A 24,501-nucleotide genomic window follows, 5' to 3' on the forward strand; every position below is an offset into this window, starting at 1 on the left:
AGAGGAAAAACAAAATGAGGACAAAAGCAAAAAAGGTGCAATGAGAACATCTTTTTTCCTGTGCTCTTCCTTTTCTGCTGGCTGAAACTGTCAGAAGAAAAAAGGATTAGGAAAGGAGGAAGTTATTTTCTTTTAATAACCAACTTTTTCCATACAACATGGCGTCTGCAGAGGAAAACGAATGGTTCTACTTTAAAGCAAAAGACAGAAGCAGAAGAAAAAAAAAAGGAAAAAGAAGCACGCAGGATAACAATACATGGTCAAAAATCACAATAATGGTCAAAATCACTAACTTTCTGTGTATGAAATGTAACATTTAAGTTTAAATTTTTTTAAAATTCAATTAAAAGCAATCTAGAGCTGAACTACTTGGAGGTTTTACAAGAGTTTTGTTTAACTTCATTTCAGCACACATGGTTGTCATGTCATATGTATCAGGAAGAGCCACGAATCATGATTTCCACAAAGGAAGCAAAACGTTCCTAAAGGTTAATGTAGTATTTCTGTAGATAAAGATCAGGGATAACATTTTCCCCGAGTCACTTACATCCTGATTGGAAAGCGAAACTGAAACTGCTGGAGCAGGGATCGTTGAAATCTTCTTCTGCGGGGCATTGTTGATGTGATCCACAGCTTTCCTCTTCATTTCAGGAATGCAGCTGAGAAATGAAAGTGCTGGAAAAGACGCTGTTAAGTCTCTTAAGCCCGGGTCTATGAATGAAAAGTTAAAGCAAAATAATTACAGAGAGAGGAAATACTCAACGTCACTTTCACAGTGTACCATAACCCTTGAGGCTCAGACTAGCGCGTGGAAAGTTTTAACAGGAAAAACATCTAGCTCGTCCTAATTTTGCGAAAAATTTCTAGCATGTAAAGTAGATAAATTCTAAATAGACTTATTCTGCGCAGATATGGCAAAATATCCACTCCAATTCTAACATGGTTACAGGAAACAAGTTTATGGTGTTTTTAAACCAACCCCTTGTTTTGGAAGCATTAGGCAGATATAAAAAAAAATTACCGACTTATCTTATCAGACTATCAAACTACTTATATTTAATACCAGTTAAAACCTCTTTACCTATCGACTTTGTCCCTTTCTCAAGAGATCGCCCCAGGAACCGAGAAACCCCCTGCTGGCTGCTCCCACCCACCAACCCAGTACGGAAGCCGCATTTGCACGTTTTCCTTGTTACCTTTTACGACGGATGCCCTTCCTGACGTACCCGTGCATTATCCAGGCTCGCGACGTCGGAATAGCGTACCACAGTTCAGTTATCGGTTTAGGCTTCTTTGTCAAGACAATATACCAATTAAGCGTAACCTAAGCCGTTTCCCGAACCCCAAAAATACATCACACAAGACATTGTTTGTAAACTGTCATGTTTCATGAGCTTAGCCACGTTTGACAGTACGCATGCGTATTAGCAAAGGTATGTTATTCTGATGGGCATCCCAAACTGATAGTACACCGGCCCCAAGAGAACATAACACCAGTCAGAACCACTTTTATGAAATAATTTGGTAGATATGTCTAAACCTTTGTCTGGCACTGTTTATCTAAAAACCAATTAGAATAAATAATGTAACCAGTTTTATTCAACTCAGACTATCTAAAATATTCAAAATGACAAACATTACAAAAGACACCAGGTTAGGCAACTTGAGAGAAAGATTTTAATAATACGGCAAAAAAAACAAGAGATGCTTTCATGTCTTCGCTCAAATAGGCACTGCAGTTTTTGTACAATACAGTACATAAACCTCTGTGTATAAATTACATTACCAAAAATAAATGGATACCAAGGAGGTTAAGGACCTGATTTAAGGTGGTAACCATTGATTTTGGCATCACATTAGCAGGCCACAACCCTCTCTGTGGACACTGGTTTTTTATTAAATCCAGTCTGTGATGGTTTTACTCCAATCTGCATATTTAAATGAATATAAAGACAAACAGGTAACTGTCTGATTTCTGAGTTACAAAGACATAAATCCATGTCGTATCTAAAACAGAGGTTTCTCCTCTCTCGGCCCAATAGTCCAGAGATGAGTCTTCTTGGTCAGCAGAGGAGCCCCTATGTGTCTGTGTCAATCCTGTGAGCTGTATGACAAAACAAGAACAAAGAAGTCAGAGCAGGTCTACAGAGATGGCAGGTTAACTACATCAGATAATCTGAGAAGACAGTTTAAAAGTGGAGATAAAGTATCTGATGACATGCTACATTAATTATGAGCAAAAGCTAACTGGAGTAACGCTGTGACTCAGTTTCCATGTGCTGCTGTTGTGCTGTCCAGGCCACTTACATTGCTTTGGTATCCTGAGTGGTTCCGTGTCTCCTGACAGGACTTGATGCATGACTCCACGGAACTGATACAGCACCTTCAGGCTCTTCTCCTCCCCCACGCAGGGGTCGTAGAAGCCAGGGAGTCCTGACTGAAAAAACAAATTAAAGCAGTGCATCAGCAGCTGTACAGTGAATCATCACACAGTGGACAGAAGACACCAGTGAATATACTGTAATAATAAAGCTTGAAATTGTGTAGGTTTGGTACTCTTTCACTGGTTTTGTTTTTTTTTTTACCTTTGTGGCCTCAGTGAGGATGAGTTTGGAGTCTTTCACCAGACACTGCAAGGGCACAGTCACATCAATGACCTTTGCCCTCTCGTGCTTTTTGCTGTTGTCTGTAACAAACTTGCCATACCAGGCGTTGAGGATGAGGAGCCCTGAAACAGGAAATAGCATTGATATAAGACCCTGAAATCAAATGACTTCAGAGTGTTGAGAGATTTGAACAGATTCTTATAAAAGTCCCAAACAAATATCAGTTTATATCATCTCAGCCTTGGACAGCACTTATAGGAAACACTAGATCTATATTACAGGTTTAAAAAATAAAACTTGTTTAGAAAAGATATTTAGCAAATGTTCAACACAAAGCATTATATTATTACTGCCATGATTACAGCAACTTTGTGAGGAAAGAACAGGCTTGTCAGATAAAGAAGAAAAAAAAAAAAAAAGGCCCCTGGCCTACAAAGGCAGAAATGAATTTACATGTGCTGCCTGCCCACTGAAAATCTCTGTCTGTCATTATAAATGCATAGTTATTAACTCAAATCTCAAGGAGTTCTGATGGCACTTAAATCAAAGCAAGTTCTACACTGACCGGTATCAGAAACCATTTTATTCCCTTTTAAATTACATGTCAGCTGAGAAGTTTTTGTTCGCCTGCCTATCAAAGGCAAACTAAAAAGGACTCATTCCAACCAGCTGAAAGGCGGCAGGAGGGTCAGTATTTCTCTTATCTGTTTTAACCCCTTTAAAAAAAGTTATATTTCCCCACAAATCACTCTACTGATGTCCACAAAATATGTCTTCTAATATAACATAGGAAGCACCATCCTCACTGTCTGGTGTACAATTCCCCTTAAACGTTGCTGAACTGCTCAAGAACTTTTACACAAGGTCTGACCGGGCTTGAAAATAATAAGCAGGGAGCTGCAAAGATATTTTCACTAAAAGGGTTCCAGTATTCTCTTTAATAAAGTCAAAATGGGCACTTAAGTGTTCAGCTGCGCTCGACTTCCAGTCTGAATGAACCCCACAAAGCTTTTCCATGAAAAGTTACAACAGCAATCTTGTAAAGTTGGATCCAGCGATATTTACATAAAGACTCAAAGACAGCTGGGGTCGAAACTGCATGCAGCCGTGTTAAGGTTGACTGACTTCATGTCCTCATGAAGTTGATAATTAAAAGCAATTTCCAAACTTTAGTTTTTACAACTTTAACATGCAGCACCTACAGCAAAGCCTACTTAAAAATGTGAAACAAGTCACACTCCTGTTACTTGTGTTTTGGGTCAAGGTGCAGCTCTGGACAGCAGAGGTGGAAGCAATATACTGAAGTGAAATTAAGTGCAACATACTGAATTCATGAGTAGGCAATGACGAGAGGAAACAAACAAATGAATTAACAAGTTTCAGCCTTATCTTTAATCTTCATCTCCCCAAAACAACCAACGGTTTCCACAAAAGCGCCACAACGTACTGACAAAACTGTTCTGCAAAATTTTTCATTGATCCCTAAAGGGAAATTACCAGGACTGTGACGATATGCGTTCAATTTGATTCCAATTTTTTGGGTGTCGATTCGATTTAAAATGTGATTCTCACAATTCTTCAATATTGCAGATTTTTGTAGATTAAAAGAAAAATGTGTACAACTTTTTTTTGCTCATCTTTTTTCCTGATTTCAATGAGGACACGGTAGCCAGATCATAATTCTGCTGCTATCATGCTCAAGAAGAATAGTAAAAAGATCAATAAAAACAATAAAAATGACAACAAATTTATAATGGATCATTTTTATTTATTTTTAAAAAAAAAATTTAACAAAAAAAAAAAAGATTTTAAAATTGTGAAGCAAAAAATCCTGATTTTCAATTTTTCTATTAGATTTTCCCACCCCTAGAAATTACAACTGATAAAAGCTGAATATTTTATTTATAATTAATGTGGTCTCCCTGTTTCCTTTTCTAAATAACATAACAGCACCCCTTCTGCATAGCTGTAGTTTATACGTGGTAAGGGGGCGTTCCAAGTGCTTTGCACAGTTTTGGAGATTTTTTTTTTCTGCTAATGCTGGTGATGTGAAGAGCCTTGCTGAAGAGGTCATTATAGGCCTTAAAAATGCTTCAAAATAGCACTACGCAACTTTCTGACCCTAAAAATATGTTTCTAACTTGTTTTGATGGGGTTGCGACATTTATTATGTACATTCCTGGCACCGTTGTTCAGCAGCATCCTGAGATTGAGATACTGCCCATAAATACTTTTTCCTCCACAATTCTGCATCACTTTACTGCTGAATTCAACTTTATGCACCAGGCCACATGCTAGTAGACAGATATCAACACAGGTGCCATTTTGAACATGCATCATGGCTGATTTATTAGATGCAAGGGGAATGAGAAGAAAAGTCAAAGAAAGGGACAGAGAAGGCAAGAGTCATCGTTGGACTGACCTTCACTGACCAGAGAGCGCTCAGAGAAAAGGTGGGATGCAAAATGGATGCTGTGTAAGCTGTAATCAGGGAACTCCTCACTAAGAAAATCTACCAAAGTTCAGTAATTTCTTTTTCAACATTTGTAATATGAGGACACATTATACTCACAAGAGTTCCAAACATAATGCTAACCCTATTTACTGATGAAGGTGTGTCTGAATGACAGCATCACTTTGACAGATTATTCAGGTTTTTAAATGCATTGATTAGCCATGTAAAAAGAAGTCTAAAATGACAAATTTAGAACCATGCATCCCTCTCCAAAAGAAATGGGAAGAACAGTTCTGAATGAATTAAACAGTGGTAATAAAACCAGCATAACAACAGTTCCAAGATAAGCTTATTCCTTAATAATATCACTGATCTTACCCATTCTAGACTCCTCAGCTTCAATAATCCTGCGCACAGACTCCTGCATGAGCAAAACCTTTACAGATGAGAAAGACACACAGGAAGAGAGACAGACACAGACAATAAGATTTAACATCATATATCTTTATGTAAATATTATGTGATATTGATCATTTGAATATCACTAATACTTTGCATCTTATCTCAGCTCCTGAAGCTGAAGGTGGGATTTCAGACACAAACATCTTCTCATCACTGGTTTAATCCTGATATCACAGTTGCGTGCAAAGTCTCACAAATACTCACAGCAGCTTCCGCCTCCTGTTTCTTCCTGGCTATGTTAGAGGCCGAGCTCTCCCTCTGCTTCTCCAACTCTCTGTTGAATTAAAAGACAAATGGAGAAATAAAACAGACTCATTAAATCTGACCATGATGACGCATGTGATGCTACTTCTATGTGAGTCTTACTGTTCCTTCTGGGCTTGCACGTAGGGCCGAATAATAAGCCGCTGGATGACGAGGTAGAAAACCAGTGGTCCGACTGTGGCGTAAAACACGGCGCTAGGCAAGAGCTGGTCAGTCAGGTGAATAGGAAAGAAATATGTCTGACTGGCTCTGTTTAATCTGCAGTCAGAGAATAGACTTCATTTCAGCAACTATTTCAAGTAAGAAACACAGAAAAGTGAAATCATCTGCTGCTCTCTGGACTAGAAAGGACAGCAAGTTGTTCTGCATTTCCTTAACTGTAAAATGCACTTTTTAAAAAATGAAAGGTCAGAGCCACTTGGTATCTCCAAGTGTGTATAATGTCCTAATGCAGGCACACATTGAAAAAAAAACATCTAAAAAACACAGAACAGGAAACTAGAGCATGAAGTTGCACTTACTTGATCTTTAAGGAGACACCTTGGGGCACTCCCACGCTGACAGTAGCCCCCAGCACACTGTGTCGACTGATCTTCCTCTCAGCACCGTACTCTACCACAGTCCCAAAGAAACCTGATCTGTCACATAACAACAATGTTACCTCACTACCTCTCTATGACTAGTTGACTTAAATTTGAGCAGTCAGTCTGGTGTGAAACAAAGCAAAGCATGAGTTATTGTAAAGTCTGACATTAAACAAATGTTCTACCGGAAAGAGCTTTAAATGTTTACAATTTTGTAAATTTATGTTATGGCAAACAGCTGCTTGCCATGATTAGCAAGTGACAGAGTGCACATTATGCCTTAATTCCCTACAACTAATTAGGGCTGGGCGATATGACGATATACATCATTTGGATGATAGAAAATGTCTATTGTTTCATATGAGGCTCTATCGTTTACGCCACGATAAGGTGCTTTACTGTAGTATTTTACGTCAAATATTTTATGCTTTACGGGATGCACGCTGCAATATATAAACATACATGGAGGAAGTCAGTAGCAGACGTGTTTCAGAGCAGGGTAATTCACTAAAAGATGACCAGACAACCCAAACTGATGAGGTTGTTCCTAATAGAGGAAAAATTTCTGTCGCATGGATGCGGTTTGGATAAAAAAGACCGACGTGGAACCGACAACAGACTAGCTCACAGTCTCAACAACGGACTCCGACACAACTAACTCATTTTATCACCTGCGCAAGGATCAGGATAAAGAATACAGAATATAGAATAGAGTCAACGAGCAAAAGCTGCATCAAGTGGTGGCGAAAGCTCCTAATAAACTCCAGATGCAAACGCTGCAACAAGCATTTACCCCTGAAACGTCATCCAGCCATAGTTCCCCCAGATGGAAGGAGGTCACTGCTGCCGTTGCCAAGCACATCTGACACATAACTGATGACTCCCACAAAATTTCACCAACAATTTTATATTGTTATGGGGATATAAAATGAGCTATATCGGGATGTGAGATTTTGCTCATATCACCCAGCCCCAACTGACACACGAGTCTTAATGTAGCTTACATCCAGTCCTGCTGTGATGGATGACACTTTCCTCCAGCAAAAAAACCCCAAAACCATCAAACATTTTTCCTCATAAACTTATCCTTATTGGAACTTGTGATCACCTACAGGCTTGCAGACAATATGAGCCATTAATTTTTGTGGTGGTAGGTCTGAAGGTTTGTTCCGGTCAACAGTAATTGGAATGAATGTAATCAAAATATTATACTCAACATTGTTGTTTTTAGCTTTGTGAAAGGAGACAATAGCCATATATTTTAACATTTGAACTGATGCAGCACCCCAGCTTTATGCCCTTTGTGCCACAACTGCTATAGCACATTCAGACTAAGACCAGTGTAAATAATGTGCTGGCTTTGTGGCCCATGAGTAACCCACAAGTTGACTGATCGGGCCACTCTGAATTCAGATCCATTAGTTTGAATTTCGGAATATATTACAACAACATATTTCACTTTGACAACATACTTTACTGAGCCCTTAAGCTTGGTCTGGTCTTCATCCTGGAACTTGTACTGGTAGCTCATCATCATAAAAGTGTGAGGGATGCCAAGCTGCAGAAACAATAAAAAAAAGAAAATGACCATTTTGGCACAACCGTGACAAGCCGTTGTTAATTTACAGGCACTGAATTGAGTGAAGTAAAACTGTTGGCTGCTAACCTGCACTGCCAGGGTGAGGTGACTGCTCTTAGTGTCCCTCACTATGCTGGTGTTCATGGAAGAATGAATTCCCCAACGCCATTGCAGATAACCCATAGTGTTCTTGTCCAGGTGACGGGCTAGCACTGTGGTCACCCCGGGACGCACGCCTTGTGATGAAAACTGGAGGCCACACTGAGCCGTCACAAAGCTGAGGCACAAAAAAACAGGAAAATCTTTAAATACTTTGTGTTGTTGAAATACACAGCATTGATTTATGTCTCTTATGCGTTTCTCCTACCATCGAGGTGTCAAGTTGCGAAATATCTTCATACCAAAGAGAGGTCCGTGAGTGTCTCCAGCTCCCAATTCCACCTGTATACACACAGCAACACAAATAGTTTGGTGACAGTAGAAAATGGTGAACTTATAGTATAAGGATGAAATAAGTGAGAGTGCAGCGTACCTCACCCCAGCCTTTTGCTGAGGTGACTCTTCTCAAGGCCAAGTTAATGGTGCCACCTCCATTCCCATTGTGGGTTGACAGAGAGCCAGACAGAATGGCTGTGTCTTTTGTAGTAAGGGGAGCCTTCATTAGAACACAAAGAACTACGTGAGGTACATAAAACAGGCATCACGGGTAAAGAACACAAGTTCAAAAATGACTTCTAAAGAATAACTATCGAAGCAAACGCCCACCTCTATGGATTGTGATATGTGCATCTTATTGATTTCCACATGTGGGACTCCTCCAGCCATATCCTCAAAGTCCTCTTCATATCGATCAAAGAGGTCCGTGGCATCGATGCCCACACTAATCGTTCCCTGCAAAGTAATCAACCGTCAACACCATGTTCATTAATAATGGAACAAGAAACACACAAGACACTTACAAGACACCTACATCCCACTCACTTCAGTGTGAGGCTTGTTATGTTGCCCTCAACATACCTTTGGGTTGGTCCTTTGCTGAAGTCTTCTCTCCTCTCGCTCCCTTTGAAGGCGCTCATACTCCTCTCGAATTTCTGCAGGACTTCTTTTCCTCTCCACCACCTGGAGGTGGAAGATAAGTTTGGAGTACAAAGTGGGCATATACGTGACATTGGATATTCATGCTTATGTCAACTTAATACAGTTCCAGTTCTTTGCAAAACTTCAGAGCCACCCTCAGTTTCTTAAATGTTGCCAAGAAAAAGGTGCAGTGATTTATTGAAACATGCAAAAAAAAAAAAAAAAAAAAGAAAGAAATGCAGTATATGAAGGCTGAAACAGTTTGGACTATTCTAACATACCTAAAAGTCAATATTTGTCATGACCACTTTTATTCTTCAATGCAGCCTGAACCCTCATTGACAAGCTGTTCTGTAATTTCTTCACGCAGTCTCCAGGCTCCTTGTAGGACTTTTTAAAGATTTTCTTTGAATGTTTGCTGCCTTCTGATCAGTTGTATGCCAGGACCATATCACACTGCCTCAATAAGATTACAGTCCAAATTTTAGGGAGAATTAATCCCATCTTTTCTTGAAAATGAGTTTACAATTCCATAAACAGTTACTTCTGATCAGGCTTTGACGAATAGTGAGATAAATTAATCTTTGATGAATGAATCTTTCAGGTACTGTCAGATCTTAGATAGACCCCCCTCCTCCCCGTCCTTTTTTTTTCTCTTTAGAATATAAATTTGAAATCCCAATCATGTGCTGTAGATTGTCTTGTAGGACTGTGACATTTTCTGTCCATGTTTCCAATTTACACACAACTTCTAATGACAGACTGCTCATCATGCCAAAATATGCCAGGTTTTCATCTTATATCTCTTTAGGAATTACCCTGTTAATGCTAAAAGTTACATAAGGCCAGGCTACTGGTAACAAAATGCCAACACATACATTTTTAATCTGGTTATTTGTTGCGTTTGATGTCCCTAGAATTACTCGTGAACAAGACCCCGAGATATTTAAACTCCTCCACTTGAGGCAGGACCTCACTCCCGACCCGGAGAGGGCAATCCACCCTATTCCGGCTGAGGACCATGGTGAGTGAGGGAAGGATGGAGCGCGAGATCGACAGACGGATCGGTGCGGCGTCTGCAGTAATGCGGGCTCTGCGCCGGTCTGTCGTGGTGAAGAAGGAGCTGAGCCAGAAGGCCCAGTCGATCTACGTTCCTACCCTCACCTATGGTCATGAGCTGTGGGTCGTGACCGAAAGAACGAGATCTCGTATACAGGCGGCTGAAATGGGTTTCCTCCGCAGGATGGCCGGGCTCACCCTTAGAGATAGGGTGAGGAGCTCGGTCATCCGGGAGGGGCTCAGAGTAGAGCCGCTGCTCCTCCGCATCGAGAGGAACCAGTTGAGGTGGCTCGGGCATCTGGTCAGGATGCCTCCTGGACGCCTCCCTGGTGAGGTGTTCCAGGCACGTCCCTCTGGGAGGAGACCCCGGGGAAGACCCAGGACACGCTGGAGGGATTATATCTCTTGGCTGGCCTGGGAACGCCTCGGGATCCCCCCCGCAGAGTTGGCAAATGTGGCTGGGGAGAGGGAAGTCTGGGCTTCCCTGCTTAGGCTGCTGCCCCCATGACCCGACCCCGGATAAGCGGCAGAAGATGGATGGATGATCCCTAGAATTAGGTGCTATTTCTGTGGTAAAATAATTCACAGATAGGCATTAAATGACCTAAAAACAAAGAAGCATGTTACTCTGAAAATAATCAGGTACAATAACCTAACTCAAAGTGAAAAAAAAACCCGCCAAGATGCAAAGAAAAGTTATGAAGACATTCAGACAGCCTGAAAAACTATAGCTAAAGACCACTGGAGGACTGCAACGAAGTGTGGCTGCTTGGACGCAAGATATAAAGAAATCATAGTTGGATGAAGGCTTCTGCAGAGTACTGTAAACATGTTAAAGCTAAAGCTGGGACCCTCCTTGCACAAAGATGTTTCAGAGGGTGCATTAATAACACCTTAATTCTACAGAACGGCTTCAAGTATATGTACAATCTTGACCAATCTGATTAAAAGTAAGTTTGTGTTTCATGAGTTAAAATATGGATTACTGGACAGGAATTGTTTTGATTTAGCTAAATATGTTTTGTCAGATAACATTTTAGCATACAGTACACACAAAATATTTACAACAAATTACATTTTTTTTATCTTTAAAATATACGGGAGGTAAAATACTCTGAAAACTGTCAAAGTGAAATTGTGTTAAACGGAAGATCCTCTCTAAAGAAGGTAAAACTGGTTTCTTAAAGAATTATTGCAGTCATCTGGGTAATTATTATCACATTCATTAACAGACTTACCTCCCACCCATCAACATCAAGTCCTCGTTTGCCATAGATATCATAGATAGCCCGTGACTGTGGGTCACTAAGCACTGGTAAGAGATGAAAACCATTAATAACATCAACCAACAGTTTTCCTTGCTTTATTTCATTGATACTGTAAAAACATCATTATATTCCAAGAAATTTTTCTGTGCAGTTGAAACCAGAGTAAAAAAAAAAAAAATCATAATGTGATTAAAGGCTGTCTCACCTTCATAAGCTTCATGTACAAGATTAAAAAGCTGTTCAGCTTGTCGCTTTAATTCAGGATCTCTGTGTTTGTCTGGGTGATACAGCATGCACAGTCGCCTATATGATGCCTTCAGTTCTTCTTGGGTGGCCTGAGACAAACAATTGAATTTAAGAAGATAAAAATCTGAGATAACTTTGTCAGCAACAGAAAAAACACAAAGGATATCAATGCGGGAGTTTAATTTAGTGCGAATGCAAATGTTACCTAAAGTTACATCATTACAATATTAAAGGCTGGACTTTAGCGCAAGATGCACTTCATCGGTGTCGTACAGTTTCACTTTCACATTATTTAGTCTATGTTAAATAATCTGAGATCTATCAGATCAACAGATCAAGGCTCGGTCTGTATTTACAACATATAGTATCCATAAGATTTTTCCCCATTAACATTATTAATAAATCAATCAAACTTTATTTATGAAGCGCTTTTCCAACATAAAATATGTGACTCAAAGTGCTAATGACGTCCATCATGTTAACCGCCAATATATGATAATTTTTCCACATGATAAAAAGATCACATTAAGGAGACATTCAACATATGATACCATAGTATGCTTGATTTATAGTCCGTGCTACAGTGTACTTAATGTATAAAGAAGCCAACTATAGCACTACATAACCATATGTCACAACTTGCAAAAAAACAATGTTATCCGCTGTAAAAACAAACAACTAAACAATTAACCATCACGTGCAAAATCAGATGCCATAAAAAGAACTGTTATGTATAGAAGCATGAAAATATAGAATTCACTACCAAAGAACATTACATTAACTACTGACCTAAAAAACTTTAAAATATTATTAAAAGACTATTTCTCAAAAGTACAAGTATCTATATAAATCATAATTATAAGGGTTTGGTGATAAAAGTACAATAAATACAAATGTATGTGTAGTAGAGTAAACAAATTGATAATGTGGATAGAGGCGTACTAGAAGATTTGTATTATAGATAATCAAATACAGTTGTGCTCATATGTATTCAAACCCTTTCATTAAAGAAAAGGCTGAATTTACAAGGGTCACACAAATAGCTGGAGACTTAAAAAAGGAACAATAATTAAAATTTTCAAAAATATAGTTTAGTAATATAAGACACTGTTTTTTCATTTAATTGAGTTGAAGAAATAAAGAAAAAAATAAAACAAACAAATTGGTCCTGGACAAATTAGAGCACTTTTCTGTTGAACAGTGGGAAAAATACCTGTCAACAGGTGCAGAAGTCTGACTGAGAGGAACAGAAATCACCTGACTGTAGCAGAAACATTAAAGGATTGTTCAACAAAATATTAGTTTATGAGTGATGTAACATGTAATGAATTATCTTATTTGTTTGCTTTAAAAAAAAAAAAAAAAAAAAAAAAAAAATTCTATTGAACCAGAATTAGAAAATAATGTGATAATTTTCAGAATTTTTAAATTTATTATTACTTTAGTCAATTTCAGCTTATTTTACAGGCAGCTGTTTTTCCCCCATCTTTAATCAAAGGGTATGAATAAAAAAGAGCACAACTGTATATAGGTTAATATCCAATTATGAGTAAGCAAATTTATGTGAATGAAAAGTGTGCATTCCAGTAAACTGTTTATATGACCCATGTATTATTGTAAAGTACTGAATATAACATGGACATGACATGCATGCATTTAGTGTGTAAAAATGGATGTGTAAAAAGATGGATTTGAAAATGTAAATAGTTTGTATTCCAGGATTGAACTGAAGTGCTGATGTGCTGTGTAACTTTTTATAAGTTTTTGTTTTTGATGTTAAATTGTGCCGGACCCCAGGAAGAATAGCTGTAGCTTCCTAAATAAACTAAAATAACTAAACGTCCTAAACTACCAGACAGAAACGAAACTAAACCATTAACTAGATTTGTTGCGGGATGAAGTCTTGAACCATCGTAGCATTAGCAACTTAGCACATTTCATTTAATCAGTCTGACTCTGAAAATACCTGCTCAGTTTTCTTGCATTAGTTTTCACAAACACAACCATAGTTTTCTTCCACAAAAGACAACGTATGCTGACAAAACTGTAACCCCAGAACTCGTGTTGCATCTTGTAAAGTCTCCAACTTAAGAGTCACTTCATCTAAACCAATGTCGAGGGTCACAAGCTAGCCACTTAGCATGAGGTAAACCTCGTTTTACGAGCAACCATTGAATATCAACCGAAGGTATTTAACTGAATCGCTGGTATATACGTCCGCACATATATGTATTTATATTACAACCGTATATTATACCTCTCTTCGGACATTTAGGAGGGAATAGTAATCATCATTGCAGATCTCATCCTCGTCCAAGGCAGACGCCATGTTTACGCCCGGACATATCTTCTTCGTGCTATTTTACGTCACCCAAAGGCTTCCCTCCCTACTCTGGCGCCCGCTTGTGTTAGGAGGGAGCAACAACTCCTCAGTCGTTTCCTAGTGGGCAAGAAAACAAGATTTTCTAATAAGTTTCAGAGTTTTTTTTTGCTTTTATTTACGAAGTTGTAGAAAATGTTATAAGATTTTAAAACGCATTACGAATAAAATGAAAAATAATACAGAATACTCATTGAGAGCAAGAACACTTTCACTTTTATTGTTATAAAGATGATTTTTTTTCACATTCTTTAAATATTTATTTCATGTATTTTTATCTGTGAAAATAATGGCACAAAGCTATCATATATTTTTCATAGAATTATATTAAAACATTAATTTAGATAATATAGTATAAGAAAATTATATTAGGAAGCCACTTGCATGTCTCCAGTCTACAGGGATATTGACTGCATAATATCCAACAAGAAGCAATTAAAGCGACGGTGAGAAAATCACTTAAATACATTAGCTCTTTTATTACTTTATTATTAGTCTTTGCAGTACCAACAAGCCTAAACTGACTGGCGCGCGAGCTGCAGGCAGCTGGGGAGCTGTTCTTTCAGCACCACCTCAAACTCAGTCACTGCATTTTAACACTGACGGTCAGCAACATGAGTTCCGTTATGATACGATTAAAAGCGGTGCCAACACTAAAATAAGCTCAAACAGTGATAGTCTGCTGAACTTAAAGCAGCTGTGGTGATATAGGACATCCCACCTGCTTCCCAGTTGCTGAACAAACGTGTGACACCTGGAAATCCTAGGAATTATTAAGGTTTTACTATTTGAAATAGTTTAGACACGTATTGAACAGATTAAGTGCACGTGCCTATAGGACTCAGTGGAAAATCAACAGTAAATACGAGCTTTAAAATGAATATTAAAAGATGGCTCATTAGTGTATTATGCAAACATTACAACCTTTCCTGGAGATGTGTCACTTTTTCCTTTTAGATAATGATCTCCGTCATGTTAGGGAGAAAGGGTTATATGTGATGAGAAAAAAAAACACCTAATGAAAGGCCAAAAAGGTTAATTCATCAGGATGTTAACTGAGTTTGCATCACTAAGAAATGGCAACGTCTAACAACTTCAGCACAGTAAGAACTGGGTTAGTTTATATTCACAATCTAATTAGGTTTAATTAAAGAGTTTTTGTTTAGTCACAGTCTTCTTTTTTTCTTTTAATAAAAACGTCTTGTCAAACTTGCAGCATCTCCAAGCTGTTTTAAATTCACACTTAAATGAAAGAAAGAAGGAAAAAAAGAAAAAAGAAAAAAACACGGCTGGTTGGTGCCAAGGTGAGGAGAGATGTGTTGTTTTTCATCCCGGAGCCTTTCTGTCAGTCACCGCCTCACAGCCAATAGTAAGTTCTCCTCGGTCGGACCGACTCGCCGCTTGCTCCTCCGGTCCCTCCTCGTGCTGTCCTCGCCGTGCACGCGCGTGGTACCCACGGTCGTGAGGAGGAGGAGGATGTTGCGCGTGAAGGGGAAATGGCTGCCGAAAACAAGCCGGAAGGTAAGAGAAATATAATGGGATTAATTTACTTGTATGACTGCGGTGGGATTTTTTTTTTAAAAGAACAGTTGCAACTCTGTGTGAAGATGGCGCGAGCGCGAGGACAAGCGGAGAAATTTTCCTCCGCTGTTTTTCCTCCGAAGCGGCAGCAGCTAAAACGTGGAGACATCACTAGCCAGCTAATATTAGCTTGCTTTCTAGCCAGCTACTATTCCCAGCGTAGCCCACATTTAAAGCACGCCACGGAGACAAAATAGTCAGCTTGGTTAAAAAAAAAAAGTGCCGCGTTATCCGTGAACCGTGCTCCGGTTTCCAGTCATTTCCAGAGCAATTCAAGTTGTTAACAACAGGGCTAAGTTAATGACAACATGTCATTGGCATCGACTAACTTCTTCTCTTATTACTCTGTCGCCGCTGTCTGCAGCTTGTTTGGACGACAGTGGAATAATAATGAAGAAATGTCTTATTTAAAATGTGTAAGACTAGTTTTTTCCTCTCCGTCTTGGACAGGGTCGTTCAGTTCCCCCTTGAAGCGCGACAATTTCCATTCAGCGAACAGTGTTTGCGAGCCAAAAGTGATGCATTTTCTTTTTAAAACTGAGAGATTGTTATGTTTTGCAAATGCCAGTTAATACTACTTGGCCTATATTTGCTTTGAAACTGGGGGTGTCTAATGGTTGTAACGCCTGCTCCGCTTGCAATGCCTCATCGCGCTCCAAATGCCATCACACTGGAGGAAACGGGGAGGATGGAGAGCAGGATTTCCAGCATCCTGCCCATTCCACTACTTTCCACATAGGACGGAAGGATGACTCCCCCCCCCCCCCCCCCCCCCCTCTCCTCAGCTGATTTCACTCAGCTCGCTAACTAAAAATGAAATGCAATAATTCCCCATGTTGTGGAATATTTAGCTGCAGCATGTGGGATCTGTTGTCATTCAGACAGGCCCATGTAAAATGTTTGGGAGAGTAATTAAAACAACGCCAGCACGAAAATAAAGTCAAAAGAAACCATAATATTATATTGTCAGCAGGGAATCCAGGCAGCTTCTCACAATTATTGGTATTTGATAGTCACTTAATTGCCATGGACGTTTTATGTTTCCCCTATTTGCATACAATGCAAGAGATTTGGTTAAATTTCCTGTCATTTTTAAAAAAAAAAAATCTTTAAGTATATATACATATATATATATATATATATATATATATATATATATATATATATATATATATATATATATATATATATATATATATAATTTATTTAGTAGCATGAATTTTTTGTTATGACATGTTTTGTCAAATTTCTAACTTTTTTTTTTAAGGAGCAGCACTGTGTATAATGATATGGCATATATACATTATGCCCATTTCACATTGTGCTTGTGTTTTGTTTATGTTTATTGATTTTTTTTTTTATTGGTATTTACAATTTGTTTTACCTGTAGAATGACTGTAATGTTTAAAATAGTCTGACCATGAAGCACTGGTCTTAGTTGTTTGGATGTCAGTGTGCCAGCCAGGAAAGTGAATCCCACCAGGGGGTGGTATTGAGCTGAAGAAGCACATTTATATGAAGGCTCTGTTTGGGGCTATGACCAAAAATAAAGAGAAGGGGAAAAAAAAGGATGTCTGGATTAATGATAGTCACAGCTTCCTTGTGGTGAACAGTCCTAACTATTCCTCTTCATAGATGAACTTAACACATCAGCTGTAGTTGGGAACCTTTAAGCCTCTCCAACACTCTGAGCTCTCACTGAAAACCCTGACTTGAAAGTCCCATTGCTGAGCCGGTCAAGTTATTTTCAGTGCTCCTGTGAGGCCGGTCAGTGGAAAAAAGGAGTAGGAGGAGGGAGGGGGAGTGTAGAGAGAGAGAGAGAGCGAGAGAGAGAGGGAGAAAAGATTGCTTCATACCTTTATGTAAATGCCATGTCGTCTCATGCAAACCTGGTCCTCAAAGCTTTCACATAGAGCTGTCAGGAGTCTTAGCCCCTGCATCCGCTTTTTTCTCACTGCTGGCTCTTCATTAATGTACAACATGGTTTGTCTCGGTTTTCACAGGACATGTACCTGTACATGTCACTGCTGAGAGAGCTTAACATTGTTTCCACAACCTTTTGTCCTTGTGGTGTGTGGGCAGTGCTGATGGCTCGCACTTGTTTGGCAGCTCTTATGATGGCCCATAACAAGTGAGGCTTGCATCTTGTGTTAAACCCAGGGGCCATGACCCAGACTTCCTCTGTGGTGTAATGTTTACATCCTGGGGTATATCTCACAAGCCAAACTGATTGTCCCAATGCCTCAGGGGTGCTTTTTTCCCCCCTTCACACACATAAAAAGCTCTGTGCATGCAATACTTTAAGCACAAGGCCAGGAGGGCAGTGAAAGGACAGGCTTGATATGTCTAGCAATGACACTGCTTTGGATAAACCTACAGCCTGCAGTCTTATAAATCTGCTACAACAGTCTTATACAAATGTTCCAGTAAAGAATCATATGTGAGAAATGAAACAAGGACATTTGTAAAGACAAGCTGTAATTTTTTTCCTGATTTTTTTCCTCTGCTGTTTTTACAGCCTTATTTTTGTAGGTTTAGCACAACTTTATATCATATTTGCATCAATTTAAAATCAAACAAATGCAAATCTGTGATGGAAGGATTGTTAAATGATACACAAAGCCCACACAGGTGTGCTTAACTGCAAGCATTTAAGGTAGAAAATGGTAGCTGGAAACTTCGGGCACAACAGAAGTAATCAACATAAGTTGCTCTTTAAAATGTACGGATGTAAGCCCGTAAGTCTCTGCAGTGCAGGAAGTCATTCCTCTCTTTTATTTTCAGGCTGGTGCAGTTTAAAAAGTTCCTTGATGTTATCATTTCACTCAAAGTTTAGGGTGAAGCGGCAGCAAAACATCAAGTAAACACGCAGTCAGCCATTAACTTAGAGAAATGCTTGTGCAGCAATGGTGTAAATATTTCTCTGCTGTGTGGAGAAGAGGGATGAATTTTAACCTTATAATGTAGGACGACGCGCTCTTTTTGCTTTCTTGTTGAAGCAGGTGCTGCGTTGTTGCTCAGCCTTTTAATTGGATCAGTGAGGTATGGGAGGATGTTACCCAGGTCCAGTCTGTGGTCGCTGAGACGTATCACTCCTGTAATGCCTGCACGTAACAGACCTTTACGGACTGCTTTGCACGGCCTCCACTGATTGATCGTATTGAGTCGTTCAGTTTACCACATGAACAATAAGAAGTGTTACTGACCTGTATTAAACCGGGTCACAGCTGCACCGACCCTTGTTACTGACCATTTTATCTTGTGGGGATCAAATTATTCTGTAGATTCCTGTTAATACTTTTATTGTTATCACAGTTACATTTTGTTTTATGTGCATTTCATAATATTGTCTAGTGTCTGATGCTATTGCTTGCATGGTGGCGTGTGCTTAGCTGTCACAAGCTGGGAGAATGCTTCTTTTCCTCGATTTTCTCTACTTTTCTCTTTGCCTCCTGAAGGACTGAAGAAAGTTCGTAATCCGGATCGAATGTACAGATCAGCAGTGTGTTATGCTGGCCATGGTCCACCTAAGAGTATCAGTGATGACACAGAGACGAACAGTAAGAGTCAGTTATTAATACTGCATTGCTGCTCCAAGATGCCACTAGCTGGCCAATCTATTATTCATTCATCAATTCATTTATTTACTTCTTGATTTCATCTCTTCCCCCCCCCCTCACACACACCATGCTCCCCTCCCTTTTTTTTCCCTTTCCTCCAACACAACACCTCCTGCGGCTGCTCTGTTGATTGAAGTGTCTGCTTTACAGGATCACGCTGTCAATAGCTGAAATGTTGTCGTTAACTAAGAGTGATTGTTTCAGGTTGAGGCCAGGGGATCAGGACCTGAGCAGACCCTCAGAGAGAAAGCTCGAGCTTTGAGCCATCAATTATGGCCCTGTACTCTCCTCTTTTCTCCGTTTTTCTCAAAGCTACATGCGATGAAGGAAGGGGGGTGGGGGGGGGGGGGGGGGGGGGGTGGAATCACCTCTACAGTATGACTTTGAAATGCTGCTAAGTTAAACAGTCTATGACTGAAATATGCATGCATTTCTAACAAAAAGGAGGAAAAAAAATTAACATTTTATGATATTCAAATGGATTAATATTTGCTTCAGCCTCCCTCTTATTACATTTGTGCTCCATGAGAAGTGTGGACCAGGGGCAAAGAACAAAGACGAAACAACATCACAGAGGTTCTTATGCCTTGTAAAATCCAGCTTGTGTTGGAATTGCTTCAGCATGCTCACAGTTCTGCACACAAGCACTATTTTCTGTCACGACCGAAACAAATCCGTCAGAAATATAGGCCAAAGTCTTGACTTTATTTGTGGTGATTTTCTCTTCATTCCTCCAGAGCGAATGTGTCTGAATTTTAGCCTCTCTTTTTTTTTTTTTTAACCAGCAAAGAAACTATTCCTTGTAAAGCAGATTGTTTCTCTGCAGAGAGGAACCTCTTTACTGTTAATGAATACACCAGTCTCTTCACTGCTGGAAGACTCTGTTGATCTAGACTAGAGACTGCGTAATTAAGTGTGCTCATGTATTGTCATTTCTAAATAGAGAGCCTGAAATCACACTCAACCCCTTGTTAGACTGCTTACTTCACCAGTGATATCTGCCACTGGAAGAGCTCTGCTGCACCATATTGTTTGGGTATTTTTAACAGAGAGTGTTCTGAGAGATTTAATAGCAGGGGGACTACTGGTGCAGATCTATGAAACAGGGTTGTGGACTGTAACAGATACATTGTTGATAGACTTTTTGTGTTACCCCCTCATGTGTGACAGCTGTGACTGACAATTGCCAGTCTTGCTATTTTGCCTCATGTTATTGCGTGGTATTACACTATCCTGTCCCCGTGTCACACACTCTGTTTAATGCGTTCAGCCTGGAGGTTTTTCTGCCTGCCAGGAGGACGCTCTGAATACAGCGGCTCAAACAGGCTAGCAAACCATTGATCTGAGTAATCGTCTGAGTAATTGTGGGAGCAGTTATGATACAGAAAGCGGGGCCTTTTTTTTTTTTTTTTTTTTGTGTGCGTTTGTAAGCAAGAGGGAGAAAGTAGGAAAAGAACAAGAGCAGGAGGGAGTGTGTGTGAGAGAGAGAGACCTCACCTCTGCTCTCCTTGAGATGGGATTTTTATGGATGGGTGAGCTTGGTGAGGGCTGAGAACACATAAAGAGTCATTTTCAGTTTGTTGCAGGCAGTTAACCATGTGTGCATGTTTGTTGAACTTCCAGTAATAGGCCAAAGCTTTTTATTTATTTATTTATTTTTTTTTAAGATGTTGGACTTTTTGACAGTCTTCCTGATTATGCTGCTCTACAATATCGCATTAAAACAAGCTAAAGCCAAAGTGGTTGCCCCGTAGTGTAAACATTGTAATAAAAGTTGCCTTTCTGAACATGTGATCGGGCAGCGGTTCTCAACCTTTCTGCAACACACTACCCCAGGTAAAATATTTTTTCAGCCAAGTACGCTCTAACCACTGCAAATAATTTTCAGTGAAGAAAACTCATAAAATACATCACTTTGTCATTTGTGTTTGTTTTATTAAACTTTTGTTTGCGTTGTCAAGGCGACAGTTACTGACGGATATGATTTGGCTCATAACAGGTCGGCTTCAATTCAAGTCAGAATGTAGGACTTTAGGAGGAATGAAATAGTGTAAATCTAAATGTAAATTCAGTTTACGAATGTACACTTACATTTATTAAAATATATTAAACATTTATCTAATATATTTACATTATGTTATTTAAGGATGTTTTGAAGAACACACAAAAAGATGTTTTAAAAATTTCCTATTCCCTCCTGGAATGGCTTGAAGTAACCCCTGAGGGGACACGTACCCCCATTTGAGAAACAGTGTTATAAGGTAAATTATAAATTATGTCCAGTGGGATTCTTGGGATTTACTCTCCGGCATGTTGACTTTTTCTTTGTTCCCATGGGAATGAAAATAATAAAAACAAAACGAAAAAAGAAAAAAAAGGTAGCACCTTTTCATTTTCCCAGCAGCTACTGTGGGGCATCGCAGGTCAAACACTCATCCTAGATGCTATCACCAGAGGCCATGAAGTGTCCTCTTTGTTTTGGTTTTCTTTGTAACATAGCAGCATGATGGCTAAGTTCACTCAGACTTTTTATTCCACTCGTAGGCGGTGAGTAATTTCACTTTATGTAAGAGCGTTATCGAGCGGGCTATGGGCCAAATGATAAAGATAATTGGTTGCCGGTTCCACACTAACACTTGGCCATTTTTAAGTCTACGTCTACATACTCCACTCCATGTTCCCATCAAGAGCCATCAGGCAGTGGGGAGACCAGCCCCTGGACGATAGGCATCATTGTCATTACTGCCAAGGAAATCTGACACTGCTTAAATTGTCCTGTGTTGTAGTAAAGCTCAGCTCAAGAGCTCCCACAAGTACTACGCTGTAGACTTTGATCTAATCAAATGTTCTCTTTGCTAGTGGCCAAGCACTACTAAGTTCCCTGGTAGATTATGCATGAAAACAAGCGTTGAACGTCTGTGCAATTGAAAATGGTATTTTTGGAATATGAGTCGTTTTAAACATATCATTTGTAGGAGAGATGTGACAAGCTGAAATGTCGAGTTGTTTTGGTCTGAATTAATATGAAGTTAATTACGTGATGCGATGATCGTTGATATTTGTTAAATATGTGTTTTTACCTTAGAGCGCGTAAAGGTTTGGGCAGCTCCTGCCAATGTATATTTCTCCTGTGAATAATATTATGACCAGTAGACAAACTGAGTGGCTAATTGTTAATTATGAAGTATGAACTATTATTATTTTCAATAATATAAAAAAAAAAAAAGATGCAAACATATGGGCATCTATGAGATTTTAGATCTCAGGTGACTCCTACAAAAACCTCCGATCTTTACCAGGATTGTGGTTTATTTTTACATTCATCGTTAGGAAAGGCCAGACGATGCAAATTTCAGCGCTTTCTAAATATGCTGACTCCACATACCTTGTATAAACAGTCAGCAGCGATGGGCTCCTCTAACATGCCGCCTGTACTTAGAAAATTAAAACAAGTGATGCTAACATACAGGAGAAGACCAGAAGAACATAGAAGCACGCTTTCAGATTCCTCAATTTATAATTTAAATGAAAATGATGAAGGTCAAGTTGAACTCTGTAAGATGTAGAACTCTTTCAAAGAAAGGTGTTTGCTGAATTGGTTAAAGTAAAAGGAAAATAAAAGCCATGTACTGCAAAACCTTCAAGGTAGAGTAAGCAGACTTTGAGACGGTGGTGCAGAAGTTTGTAAAATAACATCTGAACAAGCCTGAAACATTTTAAAAACAACTTCTGTTTAAAGAAGATGCTAAAAATATGTATGTTTGGGGGTTGTGGGGGTGGAAGGTGAAGAGTTTAATAAAATAAAATGAATTAAAAAAAAAAAAAAAACCTCTCCGGCTTTTAAGCAAGAGGTGGATCGATCATGCTTTGGGCCTGTGTTGCTCTCAGTAGCCCACTGAACATTTCTTTTGCAGAGGGGAAAAATTGATTCAATTAAATACCAGCAAATTCCAGAAGCAAACATTGTTTTTAAAGAGGTTAATGATGAAAAGAGGATAAATTCTACAACACACAATGATCCTATAACACTTTCCATAATGGAGCAGCTCAGGAGGTGCAACTGAAGTGTTTACCTTGGTCTTTAAAGTCCCCTGACCTAAAAAGTGATATATAATAGCTGAGAAATCGTCAGAACTAATGTTTATGACCAAGAGTCTGACGACCAGATGCAGCATGTAGAAATAATCTGTAGAAATCCCCAGAAAAGAACTTATAGGATGCACAAGATTTGACCAATTGCTTAATAAGTGTGATTCCCAAACATTAGCTTTAAGTTCTTTTGATTTGTTTGTTATTTTAAAACCACACAAGAAAGAAAAAACAAAGCAAGCTTACTGGAAATAGATAAGAAATGCATAACCTTGTTTTGCCTTTTACAAATCCAAACAATCTGTTTGTAATAAGAAAAAGTTTGAGCATTGCTGTCCAAATCTTTGCCTGCCGCTGTAGGTTGTGAAGAGAAACTTCAGGTGATTAGTTAAACCACAGGAAAACATTCAAATATGAAGATTTTCTAAGCCAATATCCTGTCGAAGCCATGGCTATATCCTCCTCCTGGTTTACATTTCCTCCTCATTCTTTCACATCACACATCCAGATTTATTGCTTTTACGACACAGCATCCCGTCAGCTGACCGCTTCTCCGTGGTTGTCTGAGTTCATCTCTGCTTTCATATTTTTCTCTTGTGTCTAGTTTTTTTTTTTTTTCTTTTTTATTCTTCTGCCAGCACCTTGTTACTGTTTTACGCTTGTTTACCCATCCTCTAAGCTTTAAGTCCAATTTGTGATTGGACTGGTTTGACTTCTGGCTTTTTATAGATCTGCTCTTTACACACGACACGTATTGCAAACCCCTATTGTAGATTTGTCATCTTTTCTATGCATTTCATGGAACACATTTCATACCTACCTTGTTGTTTGTGCTCTAGAAGCTGCATGTAATTGGACTGTATTTTAAATTGTTTTTATAGTAGAAGTTAAAAAGGTCTTCCTGTGCCGTTAACAACTATGTGATACATCAAGCCTTAGTGACTTATGCAATGGAAATGCCACTATGGTAAAGGGTAGATTCCTGATGGGATACTTTTTTTAATGTATTTATTTATTTTTATATATATATCATTAGTAAATTGCTGCTTAGTTACATTGCTTTGTTGAAAACATATTGTAGAAATTTTAAAGAATTTCTTGAGATGTTTGAGTCCAGTGTATGTGTTACTTATAAACTAATCTCAACAAGCTAAACTAAACTAAAAGCTTAAAGAAAAATGCATTATGTTTTTTTAATCTCCTGTAATGATAACAGACTTAGGTCTCTTTT

At 39.0% G+C, this 24,501-nt stretch overlaps 2 protein-coding genes across 2 annotated transcripts in view; one reads left to right on the plus strand and one right to left on the minus strand.

The window, feature by feature from the left end:
* Positions 1–1,722: 1,722 nt before the first annotated feature.
* dnajc11a (DnaJ (Hsp40) homolog, subfamily C, member 11a) lies at positions 1,723–13,944 on the minus strand. The gene is made up of 16 exons (XM_079239340.1): positions 13,858–13,944; positions 11,560–11,689; positions 11,325–11,398; positions 8,968–9,069; positions 8,716–8,841; positions 8,483–8,605; positions 8,318–8,391; positions 8,038–8,227; positions 7,844–7,929; positions 6,309–6,425; positions 5,890–6,045; positions 5,728–5,797; positions 5,440–5,497; positions 2,586–2,728; positions 2,308–2,437; positions 1,723–2,104 (listed from the first exon to the last, which is right to left on the minus strand). The coding sequence occupies exons 1-16, from the start codon at positions 13,927–13,929 to the stop codon at positions 2,079–2,081; spliced, it is 1,677 nt and encodes a 558-aa protein (XP_079095466.1). The 5' UTR covers positions 13,930–13,944; the 3' UTR covers positions 1,723–2,078.
* Positions 13,945–15,056: 1,112 nt separating this feature from the next.
* camta1a (calmodulin binding transcription activator 1a) overlaps positions 15,057–24,501 on the plus strand; it is a gene marked incomplete at both ends in the record, with an annotated part of 295,163 nt that continues 285,718 nt past the window's right edge. The window contains 4 exon segments of the mRNA XM_079238563.1: positions 15,057–15,083; positions 15,344–15,381; positions 15,383–15,501; positions 19,020–19,121. Coding sequence (XP_079094689.1) covers positions 15,057–15,083; positions 15,344–15,381; positions 15,383–15,501; positions 19,020–19,121 — 286 coding nt within the window.

This window comes from Telmatherina bonti (genome assembly GCF_933228915.1).
Source record: "Telmatherina bonti genome assembly, chromosome: 4".
Taxonomy (NCBI): Eukaryota; Metazoa; Chordata; class Actinopteri; order Atheriniformes; family Telmatherinidae; genus Telmatherina; species Telmatherina bonti.

Bases quoted from the DNA above. Each gene is read 5' to 3' on its own strand.
- dnajc11a (XM_079239340.1), bottom strand. From the start codon at position 13,929: ATGGCGTCTGCCTTGGACGAGGATGAGATCTGCAATGATGATTACTAT. The intron at 6,046-6,308 runs GTAAGTGCAACT...CTCTGACTGCAG, and splicing joins GGTGTCTCCTTAAAGATCAA to ATTAAACAGAGCCAGTCAGA. The intron at 5,798-5,889 runs GTAAGACTCACA...TTAATTCAACAG, and splicing joins GTGCAAGCCCAGAAGGAACA to AGAGTTGGAGAAGCAGAGGG.